General features: G+C 35.4%; 1 protein-coding gene across 1 annotated transcript in view; it reads right to left on the minus strand.

Annotated features, from left to right (window-relative positions):
* Positions 1-2461: 2461 nt before the first annotated feature.
* Slc30a9 (solute carrier family 30 member 9) overlaps positions 2462-13099 on the minus strand; it is a 110845-nt gene continuing 100207 nt past the window's right edge. Inside the window, exon 18 of the mRNA XM_026386292.2 lies at positions 2462-12785. Coding sequence (XP_026242077.1) covers positions 12741-12785 — 45 coding nt within the window. The 3' untranslated portion in view covers positions 2462-12740. The remainder of the gene's footprint in view (positions 12786-13099) is intronic.

The raw sequence follows: 13099 nt of genomic DNA on the forward strand, positions 1-13099 counted from the left end.
ATCAGTAATCACCAGGAATATAGGGTCTCTACACCCACGGAACCACAAAATCTGCATTTAACAGGATTCTCAAGTGATTTGTATGCATGTTACTATTTGAGAAGCAAAGCTCTAGAGAATCTTATGAAAAGACAATATAATTAAAAATGCCAATGAAACAATAATAAGGACATTCTTTTCTGGTAAATAGTAACATCTTTTTTATTTTTATTTTTTATTAATTTTTTTTGTATTTGTAGATAGACAGCATGCCTTTGTTTGTTTATTTTTATGTGGTGCTGAGGATCAACCCCAGTGCCTCACACGTGAAAGGCAAGCACTTTGCCACTAAGCTACAACCCCAGTCCACATCTGTCTTTCTTAATTTTTATTTTTTAATCCAGGAGCTTGTACATGCTAGGGACGCACTCTCTCCTGAACCACATCACCACACATTTTCATTTTTTTTTATTTTGAGACAGGGTCTCCCTAAATTGCTGAGGCTGGACTCAAACTTGCAATCCTTCTGCTTCAGACACCCAAATCACTGGGATTACAGGTATGCACTGTTAGGTGCAGAACAGGCTGAACTATGTTATCTGCAGGACAGGCTGAACAAATGTTAGCTGCAGGATGGCCCACGAACTCAAACCCCTCTCTGTCTGGTCCTTTATCACCTGTTTGCGTCAAAGCTGAACATTCAACCCCCACTCAAGGCTGAACACTCAACCCCGCCTTGTGCCAACAAGGCAGCTTGCAAACCCAGAGGCCTGTTAGATTTGGGCTATAAAAACTCCCTCCTGCTGGGCCCCTCTCTCTCTTGCTCTCTTGTTCTCTTGCTCTATTTCTCTCTCTTGATCTCTGTCTCCCTTGCGTGCATGCTCTCCTCTCTCTCTCTCTCTCTCTCTCTCTCTCTCTCTCTCTCTCTCTTCTCCTCTGTTGCACTGCTGCAAAAAGATCTCTTGGTCGCTCCGAGTGTTGTGGTCACTTTCCTTTCATGCACCACCTTATTTGGCAATGACTGTCTTTATTAAGGAAAAAGTTAATCCCCAAATTATTTTGTAATATACATCTTCAAAAGCATTTTGGCAAAGTGTAGTTGGATCAAAGATAGATATCATAAAATTTAGTAAATGAAACTCTAATCTGAGACATGGCTAAACCCTGAGGGTTGGTCCTATTGCCATGCTAGGCCTGTTTTCAGGACACAGGAAGTCCCAAGGGCCTCAGGGAAGCAAGGAGGGCTGGAGATCCCAGAAGAAACTTGGCAAGTTTGTGGACAGTTCTAGTCCCATGGAACAAATAAGGTGGAAAACAGCTGTGATATCTGTTTCTTTCCTTCTGCAGGTCCAAACTTTTTCCACTTTAGAATAAATGGAGAAATTCTATATCAAATACAACTGCCTATAAATTTTTAAATTGCTTCAATCTTAGTTTAACAGCCACCTTGCTTTTCATCTCTTACCAAATCATCTTAAAGCTACAACTAAAATTCAATAAGAGAATTACAATAAAAATCAGTTTCAGAGTTTCCTCAGATTTATTTAATAGTTCTACTGAAAATGAATAAGTCACAATTCAGAACTACAGCAAGGAACAATATTTTGAAGCCACACTTAGAAGGAAACAAGTTAAATATGCTGAACCACCAGAGACACTATTTATACCATTTCAAAATTGTGATTCTTTAGATCCAGCAGAAGTGTAGCAAAATGGAATTCATTTGTGATTAAAGGCTGAAGACAGTTTTATTTAACACCAAGGGAAGGGTCCTCAGGAATGAAAATGCATTCTGATACTCCTGTTGGAGTAAGTTTCTATCAGCCTAATTAGACACAGCTATCAACTGAAAATCAGCAGCCATATTTTTATATATACCGCTGTCCCTATTGCCTAGAGCACTCTTCACTCCTGTGCTTTATCTGTGCCTGGCTTTTCAAGGGCACTTCCTCAGGGTGACTTTACTACCCTTAATGCTTTGGTAGTTATCAGGTAGAGCTGTGTCTAGGCATGGGCACTCAAAAAATTATGTTGAGTGAATTCAATAATTAAAGGCTAAGTTCAACTGTTATTTTTCAGTTCTGCAATTTACTAAGATGACTATCCTACTCTTCTTTGACAAATAGATCATTTCACTTTTATGAGTCATAGTGAGATCCAAGATCATTTCAGATTAAATAAAGAGTTAAGCAAATGACCATGTCAAGTCTCAACAATATATGCCCTTATTACCAGAGTTGGAATTTACCATGGGAGGCTTTAAAGTCCAATGGTATTAAAAACAAATTTTAAAGTTCTTTAAGGAAACCTGTTCTTTTTGTCTTTTCCCTTTAAAATTTTTGGTTCTCAATGTCCAAGTGAAAGGAGGTAAAAGTTAAGGCTGTAATTTATGGATTCTCACACCTTAGTTTATATACCTCTAATGTTTTTAATTATTTCAAGATTGAAGAATTCTATGTCCTTTCAAATTCTTATTATAAAAAATAAGTTCATTGTAGGAAATCTGTAAATGGTAAAGAAAAGAAAAATTGCCTATATATGAGCATTATTAGTATTTAGTATGTTTTCTTTCCATGTGTTTCTATATGTATAATTGGGATTATTGTGAGTGTAGTAGTGTATCTTGTTTTTATACTTTTACTAAAAATGAATCTTGAGTACTTTTTAAAATTAAAAAATAATAACTGCTCATAAAAACTTTTCTTGGTGTCCCATTCCAATCCCAAAACTTACCAGTAACAGTTTGTGAAATTCTTACTTTTTTCTCTATCATAAGCATTTTGCCACAGTACTAAATGTTCTGCAAAACAAAAAATGCTTAAAAAGAGAAATCATAGAGTAATCCTGTCTTATGTATGGGGGGTATGTTCCAAGACTCCTTGTGGATGCTTGAACCCTCAAATCATACCAATTCCTATACATACTATTTTTTCCCATACATACATATATACATGTCTTTGATAAAGTTTAATATATGAATTTGGCATAGAAAGAGAATAACAATAATAATAACATGAAATTTTTTTTTAAAGAGAGAGTGAGAGAGAGAGGGGGTCAGAGAGAGAGAGAGAATTTTAATATTTATTTATTTTTTCCTAGTTCTCGGCGGACACAACATCTTCGTTTGTATGTGGTGCTGAGGATCGAACCTGGGCCGCGCGCTACCGCTTGAGCCACATCCCCAGCCCAGTAACATGAAATTTTAATAAAATAATTTAATAAAATTGCCAGCATTACTACTCCTGTGCTTTTGGGACCATTGTAAAGAAAATAAGGTTTCTTGAACACAAGCACTGTGATACTGCGACAGTGGGTCTGATTAACAAGATGTTTGCTGACTAATGAACAGACACTTCTCAGAGAAGGATATACAATCAATCAACAAATACACGAAAAATACAAATTAAAACCACTCTAAGATACCATCTCACTCCAGTAAGAGTCACAGCCATTATGAAGTCAAACAACAAGTGCTGGCGAGGATGTGGGGAAAAGGGTACACTTGTACATTGCTGGTGGGACTGCAAATTGGTACGGCCAATTTGGAAAACAGTTTGGAGATTCCTTGGAAAGCTGGGAATGGAACCACCATTCAACCCAGCTATTCCCCTTCTCGGACTATTCCCCAAAGACCTAAAAAGAGAGTACTATAGGGATACTGCTACATCGATGTTCATAGCAGCACAATTAACAATAGCTAGACTGTGGAACCAACCCAGATGCCCATCAATAGATGAATGGATAAAAAAAAAAACTGTGGCATTTATACACAATGGAATATTACTCAGCACTAAAAAATAACAAAATCATGGCATTTGCAGGGAAATGGATGGCATTAGAGCAGATTATGCTAAGTGAAGCTAGCCAATCCCTAAAAATCAAATGCCGAATGTCTTCTTTGATATAAGGAGGGCGACTCATAACAGAGCAGGGAGGAAGAGCATGAGAAGAAGATTACCATTAAGCAGAGACGAGAGGTATGAGGGAACGGGAGAGAGAAGGGGAATTGCATGGAAGATGGAAGGAGACCCTCATTGTTATACAAAATTACATATAAGAGGATGTGAGGGGAAAGGGGAAAAAAAGAGAGAAATGAGTTACAGTAGATGGGGTAGAGGGAGATGGGAGGGGAGGGGGAATAGGAAGGGGATAGGAAAGGCAGCAGAATACAACAGACACTAGTATGGCAGTATGTATAAATGTGGCTGTATAACCAATGTGATCCTGCAATCTGTACACGTGGTAAAAATAAGAATTCATACCCCATTTGAGTCAAATGTATGATATATGATATGTCAAAATCATTGTAATGTTTTGAGCAACCAATAAAAAAAATAAAGCAAGGAAAGAGGATTTGGGAGGAGGGGTTGAAATGGTTTGCTGTTTCATAAATGGTGGTGGGAAAGGCCTCAATGATAGGGTGATGCTATTTCGTCAAACAGATATTTGACAAAATAAGAATATTTCAGAAAATGCAAAGAGCCTGAGTTGAGAACAAGCATAGAATATAGGAAAAGCAGAAATGAGGCCATTCTGGCTCAAACAATAAAAAAGAGTAGAAAATAAGGTCAGAGAGCAGAGGGAAGACTTATCATGGAAGAGCTGGTAAGTCTGGCTGGTACTTTTGTTATTCTGTGTGAGATGAAAAACCATAGGAAATTTTTGAGAAATGACTTGGTTGGATATATTTTCAAAAGATCATGATCTGCTGTGCTGAAAATAGAATATGTGGGCTAGGTTCATCATGGAAACCAGTTAAGAGATTATTTCAGTAGTTCAGAGAAGAAATGATAATAACTGACATTAAGATAATAGAGATGACAAGAATTATTTTGGAGGTAAAACCAGTGAATTTTGCTAAAGTGTCAAACATCCATTGCATGAAAATCAGAGAGGATCCAAGCATGAATTCAAGGTTTTGGGCAAATGAAAGGATGAAGAAGTCACTTATTAGGAAGGAAATGTTTTGGAAGAGGAAGTGTTTTGGAAGGGGAGGTGAGAAAATTGGGAGTTTTGTTTTTGGATGTCAAGTTTGACATATTAGTCTGCCCCAGATCTAATGCTCAAATGGCATTGTTTATGGGTTGGTCATTTCATGTCTTTCATTCAGTATCTAGTCTGAAAGAATAGCCCCTATGTAGAACACGGCATTCTCATAGAACTGCAAAAACACTAATGGTAGAATTATACAATAGCTCTTAAAACATCTGCTCAGATGTACATATGTCACTTATGTCCTCACTCTGTGGGACCAAGTCTGTTGCATGACTAAACCCAATGTCAGTGGGGCAAATAACTGTATTTTGCCCACAGAGAGTTAACTGCAAATCATATGGCAATGGAATGATTATAAAACAGAAGTACATTTTTACATAAGGGCAGTGAATAATTGGGAACAACCATAGAATACAGACCCCTCCCAAGAGATGTCAAATAGGCCATGGGGTATGAGTCCCAGATTGAAGGTAGAGAATTCAATCAGTGAATGAATATAGACAAAGAAGAGAGAGAGCACCAGGACACTCTGTTTGGAGTTAGAGAATGAGGGACTTGCAAGAGACTAAAAAGGAGCATTCAGAAAAGTAGGTGGACAGTCCAGAAAACAAATTTCAGGAAACAAAAGATTTGCTATGTCAAATGCTGCTAATATGTCAAGCAGAAAGAGAATTTAAGATTGACCATCATATTTAATAGCAAGGAAGTCAAGGTCAGATTATTGCAGGGACACTGACAAAAACCAGACTGGAGTGGGCTTCAGAGAAAGTAGCTTGTGATGTCCCTGCAGATATTTGACATCTGTATTCTCACACACATTTATTATGTATATTTCCCATTCTATGAAGATGGCAAAATAAAGTACACATTAATCAACTTTGTAATTTACCTTACAGTGTTGGGTATCAAATTCAGAGTATGGTTGACTCTTTTTTGAGTTTTGCTATAAGGTAAAGTACATAAATAGAAAAGTAAGTGAGACATTGTTGCATTTAAGTTTGCTTTGAAGGATTTTTTGTTCTTAGGTTTGATTTTTTTGTGGGGGGAGGAGATCGTTGTTTGCCTTTCAAAGATGTGAGAAATAAACGTGTTTATTAAAACACAGGGATTCTGTGAAGATCTACATAATCAAAATTAGGAAGCTTAAATGATCCAGGAAAAGCACATGCAAATTAGTTTTTTATGGGCATTGCCCAGGATATTTCCCAATAACTATCCTCTCAAAGTAGGACTGCAACATCTTCTGTACCAGAAATAGCCTAGCCATCTCTGGCTTGTGACAGGTTAACAATTGCTTGGTTCTGATCCAGGCAGGTTTTAGTGATCCCAAGGCCACAGGCATGAAGTAACACTGCTGATCAATATGGGACATCCACCCCCTTGACCCACAGGAATAACTCAGTTTATCTGGTTGACAGCTCTACCTTCAGCTTCCTTCTTCCAGAGGTTTTAAACTGGCATCTAGAGGAAATCCCAGGTGGCCTATTATAAGTACTCAACAAATTTTGACACAGTTTTTTAAATACACACAGAGGGTGTTATAAGAAAATTGGATCAATTTGAGTAATTCCTTGGAAGTTCAAGTGGGGTCTCTGTCAGGTTATCTATCACCCAATCCCTTAATTCTTTACTGATCGCAATATAATCTAGTAGTTCCAGGAATAAGCTAGAGTCAATTTCTTTCAAACAGGACTTAAAGCAGATAAAAGCATATTACAGAAAGATTTCTCTAGATTGTGAACTCCTCTAACCTTTAAAAATATAGATTTAGAATTACTTACACTTCCAGGAATTTATATTTTGTGAATAACTTGAAGCTTCCTCCTTTCTCACCACCTGGGCCCACAAAGCCCATATTTTCATCTCTGAATTCTTTTGGTGATGAATGGTTTCATGCTTATTTAGTCATTTGCTCAACAACCTAGTAAGCTAACATGAACACTCAGAATCACAAAATTTATCAATCTGGGTAAGAATTTTTAAAAATATTTTTTGTTGTAGATAAACATACAGTATCTTTATTTTTATGTGGTGCTGAGGATTAAACCCAGTGCGTCATACATGCGAGACAAGAGCTTTGGCCCTGAGCCACAGCCTCAGCCCCCTGGGTAAGAATTTTTGTTGGCTCAATAACATTTTTAGGGTTGACTTCTTTCTTAATATTTGGTATGTTGATTATGAGAGATGAAGTCACATTCAAACACTTCAAGATGAGAAATTTACTTTTTACTAACCAGCTGGTAACCTTAAGTTAGAGCCCAAGTACTAATTATTTATATCAATACATTTCTGAAGAGCTAAACTATAATTTCTTTCCTTGTCTTCAGTAACAAAAATCTGGGCACTATTTGTTGGACACTATAAAGATGATCTCAAATATTAGATTAGTATTACTTTAATCTACCACATCAAAACAGTCCTAAATAGAGAACAGAAATGTTCTCTATCTGCACAGTCCAACATAGTAGACCCTAGCCATGGGTGGCTGCTGAGCATATGAAAATATGGTTAATGCAACTAAAGAAGTGGATTTTTATTTAATATAGCCCAACATTAATAGTGGCAAATCATAACACTATAATGTACATCTTCTTAAATATTTAGTAATTTTAAGTGAATGCAAAACTCCGGAAATTGTGCACTTTTTGAATGATGAGACAGAGATTAGAGATTTTGCTCAGTAGAAAGCACTTGCCTCCAAGCATGAGGCCCTGAGTTTGATCCCCAACCCTGAAAGGTAAATTATGAAGTTTATTATTGTATACAGTATTTTGCCATATTAATAGAAGGGAAATATACGTAACAAACGTGTGTGAGAATATTGATGTCAAATATCTGTAGGGATACATCACAAACTTACAATTATCAGTTGTTATTAGGTAAAAAAAAAACGGGTAGCTGGGGTCAGAGTTGGGACAATGTGAGAAAAATCTTAATTTTGAATCATGAATGTTTTATCTATACAATTTTATTTTTTTAAATTTTGGGGTTGTGGGTGTAGCTCAGTGAGCAGCATGTGTGAGGCCCCGAAATCAATCCTTAGCATCACAAAACTGCAAAATTTTCGATTAATGCTATTCCACATCTTTCCTTAATTTTTTTTTCTTCCTGGTTCAAATCAATGACTGACAATTGAACTAAATATAATCTTTAGCCTATGGTCTCTAGGATGGCCTATAAATAATTCTTAAATGACTGGCAATGCCTTACCTTCCATTAACATTTTATTTCATATGCTTTGAGTGAGAACCACACTGAATTCAAATCCTGACTTGTCCTTTAACAGCTGAGTGGCCTCAGACACTAACTACTTTATCTGTTTCCTCATTTGCAAAAATGTGAATAACAGCCCTTCACTGGCTCTTTGTGAGGATTAAAAGTGTTGGTACACATAAAACAGGATCTGGCATAAAGAGCTTAAATTATCCTATTGGTAACTATCTTAATAGAAACAGGTGTGTTTTTACTTTTAACTCTTATTTTAAAGCTTCTGTAAATACTTGAATACAAAGGATTCTATATTTGGCTAGGCAAATTCTAAACTCTTTTGCTTCTATTTTCAATAGATTTTTTAATATAAAGAGGGAATTATACCCTCCCCAAATGCCAAATTACTTTGAATTGTTTAGTTTCTCTGGGAAAAAAATATAGTTGGAATTCCTATAGGATTAGTATAGAATTCAACTTGAACTGCAGTATAGGCTGGCTCTAGGATGTACCTTTTGGTGTTTTTATTTAAATATAAGATATTAAACACATCTCAGAAGAAATAGCTTTGTGGGCTGGGGGTGTAGCTCAGTGGTAGAACACATACTTAGGCTCTGGATTGATCTCTGGTTACATATACATACAGCTTAATTAAAATATTAAGCAATCTAATTTTGTCAAATTGCACAATACATATCACTAAGGGATATAACTTTTTGGATTTGTATTTTACCAAACATATGACATCATAGAGTATATTAATAATTAAAGTGTAGTTTCGAAAAACCAGGAAAACCTTACAAATTAACAAGCATACTGAATAAAAAAATCTGTTCAAAAAACATAGGCATGAGTTTTAGGGTAAAATATACCATATAATACAGTTTAATTCTTAGTACATGAGGTAAAGAAACATCTATGTTTAACAAATTTTCATTTATGGGGGACGGGGGGGGGGAAGTGTCCCAAATTACTGAGTGAGTTGTTCTTATTTTATTAAGGAAAAAAAGCATCCTGAGGGACCAGTACCATCTTAATCTACCAATGAAATCAGACAAATGAATTATAATGTAATAGAAATGAAAAATTTCTTTTACCATAAAACCAAGTCTAGGGATGCAAGTAAAAAAATGCAAATATAAAGGCTGTCAGACCAATCTTCTATATAAATGCCTTCCAAAGTTCCATTTTGAAGCAGGGATGAGGGATTTAGGGGAGACAATCTTTGAATCAACATTTTACCTTCAATTCCTTGCTTCACTGACTCCTGACAGTTTGGCAAATTGGGGGTCATCACATTTAAAAGAAATGCTGCCAAGGCTTGACAAATGCAATCTAAGAAGATAATATAAATTCCAAATGCCTTTGCAATTTTCTCTAGTTCCCAGCATTCTACCTCAAAAGTTATCAGATTTAAAACATAAGCCTTTCTTTAGAGGGTGTAATTTTAGCAAAAGCATTATCCAAATTATGAGATAATTATGAGAACAGTGAAAACCGTATGTTGAAAAACCTGACTTATGACATTTTGTTATTTTGGGTGATTTGGGGCAAATGAGAGAGAGTCTGTGTGTGTGTGTGTGTGTGTGTACAAAGATTTTGTTTTTGAAAAATTAAAAAAAATCTCCAGTCTGATTCTCACAGATTCCTTAGTACATGTCCAGAACATAGCTCTCTGAAATTGAATGCTAATGACCACCAAGATGTTCCACTTAAAAATAGGTCCTCACTTCTTATCTTCCCATAGCCATAATCTGAAAATGTACTTATAAAGAAAGTTTGGGGCTGCTATGTCTAGTTGGCTAGAGATCCATTAACAGCAAAAGCTGAAAACAGATATATCACAACTTGGGTCCTTGACTGTTCCTCCATTCTGTCCAACATTAATTCTGTAATTATTCTCCAACAAAGAATATTTCCCTTGAAAACATTAAAATTCATATACTTAAGGCACATATCTGTAATCCCAGTGGCTCATGAGAATCTGGCTCTAAATAAAATACAAAATGGGCCGGGGATAGGGCTCAGTGGTTGAGTGCCCCTGAGTTCAATCCCCTGGTACCCAAAAAAGTTTTTAAAAAAATTTAGGGCTGGGATTGTGGCTCAGAGGTAGAGCGCTTGCCTAGAATGTGTGAGGCACTGGGTTCAATCCTCAGCATCACATAAATATAAAATAAAGAAATGTTTCCAACTATAACTAAAAAAAAAAAATTATACACTTTAAATGTTCAAATGCAATGGAGGACCAGAGGAAGACATAAAAGACAGAAACAAGAGATTGGTAAAACAAGATATTGTCTTAAAGAAAGAGGCCCCAAATCCCCTGGTTTTAAATTTGCAATGTGACTCTAGTTTAAAGGAAAAAAGAAAAAAAGGATAGAACACATTTCCTGATTTCACAGCAATCCTCCAAATTTCTAGACATTTGCACTCCTTTGTGTCAAATTTATGTAAACAAACTTTAACACATTAGAAGTAGAAAAAAACAGCAACATAAGTTTTCAATTACTTAAGAATAGTATGACCTCAACCAAAATCAGTTTAGAAAATCTGAAGACATAGTAGGAATTGGCCTTTTCTAGAGAATTCTTAAAAAAAAAAATTGGAATAACTTCTGAGCATCAACTTTGATAGTCTCTTAAAAAACTTAAAAAACAAGTTAATTATTCTTATCTAACTGTGAAAAATCTAAGAGTAATTTTACTTGTAGGAAGTTGTATGTAATTTGGACTAACCCATGTAGCAATGACATATAGTAACAAATGGCAGGTGGGAAAGGGGATGGAGAAAGAAGGCAGAATGTATAGCATGGTAATCATAACAGGTAAAAAATAAAGATTAAAAAAACTAGGGATGAGGAATCAAAGTATAAGGACAGATAATCAAATGATAAATGTTGGATATATGGAAATATATGTGTGTGTGTTTATTTTTTCTAGTGCTGAGAACTGAACCAAGGGCCTTATGCATGCTAGGCAAGCACTTGACTACTGAGCTACATCCCCAGCTCAACAATTTTATATATTAAAATAAAACTGAATTGTTACCTTATTTAAAATGTAGAGCATTACCAAAAGAAGTACAATGTCAATTCTCACAATCTTCCAGTAAATGACAGTACTAGATTAAAAATTACCAAAACAAACCCTTTAGTCAAAGATTTATTTTTTTGTTTCCAGGATTACAATTTGCTATAATTTATAAACTGCCATATTAGCTTTAAGACCCTGACCTCACACAGGTAATTAGGTCTGCAGGTCTCACTCAGCAAAGATCAGTAGCCACCATTCTGGCATGAACAATGCTCACTGTTACCTGGACATTTTAAAGTGCATATGACTTGTTTTGATGGAGACAGCTGTAGTTTTTCACTAAAATTTTTAATTACTTGAACTACATGTTTTCTTCACCTTGATACTTTATGGTCATTAGAAAACTATTTACTTACAATAATATGTTATAGCCCAATATATTATGCTGAATGCCCACTTGTAACTGCAAGAAACTCACAGATACACTGACGACTACCATATGATACAAAATCATGACATAAGTTTCAGTGTAAGAGATTTACTTCTCTCTCAAAGCAAGAAATATCCCACAGTTCAAATTTACATAAGTAGTGCCTCCATTTAAATAAATTAAAAATGAAATGCTGTCCTGTCTGTAAAATTATAAATATTTCTAGTTCATTTTGCAGAATATTAAAATGCTTATAAATGCATTATCTCCCAGAAAATAAACATTACAGTACTGAAGCCGGTTTATCCCCCCCTCCCCCCAAATAAAGAAAGAAAGAAAAAAAGAGAGAGAGAAAAGAAAAGAAACAACCATACACTGGCCTATGGAAATGTTTAGGATTACTTTATATCTCTTAACTTTAGAAAAATTAAACCAAATAAGGGAAAAAAAGAGAAATGAGAAATTTTTACAAAACGGCAACTTCTATGATATAAAAGAGTACTGAAATGTCTTCACTTAATTCAGTAATAACTAAACCACTTCTGGAATGAATATCTGGATAAAGAGTTTAGGTTAGGAAAGAAGGACTCTTCTCAATGCTCAGGTCAAAATAACAAGGTGCGTAGAAAGAAGTAATTTCTACATTGTATTAGGAAAGACAGACTTTGAAAGAGAGTGACTGTTTATAAACCCTGAACCAAATTTAGCCAGAATAGTCAAGATTGGCAGATTTTGATGGAGTAAAATCTTCAGTAGGAACAAAATTAAAAGTTATAATCCTATGGATGCCACTTATTTTTTACCAATGTGAAGAAAGGAAACATGATTGCAAGGTATAATACACACTGACAGGCTAAAATGAAATTATGAACAACTGAAATAACCAAAGTGTCCCCTACTGAAGCACAAAAAACATGATTAGAAGAAAGAAGTTTTAGTTCTGTGGCCTGTTCAATTGCTCTTTACATAAAATATTTCCTCTGTCTTGAAAAAGGAAATGGCTTCTGAATGGCGCTGACTCCTTTAGTCTGGGAAGAAGCAGGAAAACGTGCTTTGTAGAATGGCTTGACAAGCTCATTTCCAAGACCCCATCAAGGTTAAAGTATCTCCAAATCTACATGCCGAACTTCAGGATTTCGTTTCTGGAAAGAAAAATTATCACGTTATTCAGTAAAATAAAACCTCTATTTAAAAAAAATTTCTTTTGATCACTAGAGCTACTGGAAACATTTGATCAAACTATTTTACTATAGCATACTAACCAGAGAAATATTTGCATAAGGAAAAAGGCGAAGAGGTGAACAGACACACTACAAACAGTACAGTAAATGGTTCTACCACCCTGAGTCTATTCATGTCTTAAGAAATGCAAAATGCATTAAGGATCTTGTATGTGCCAAGCATTGCCAAAGCATTAGAAATATGCTCTCTTTTTGTGATAAAAACGAAAATCACT

Source organism: Urocitellus parryii, chromosome 10 (assembly GCF_045843805.1).
Source record: "Urocitellus parryii isolate mUroPar1 chromosome 10, mUroPar1.hap1, whole genome shotgun sequence".
In the NCBI taxonomy this organism is placed as follows: Eukaryota; Metazoa; Chordata; class Mammalia; order Rodentia; family Sciuridae; genus Urocitellus; species Urocitellus parryii.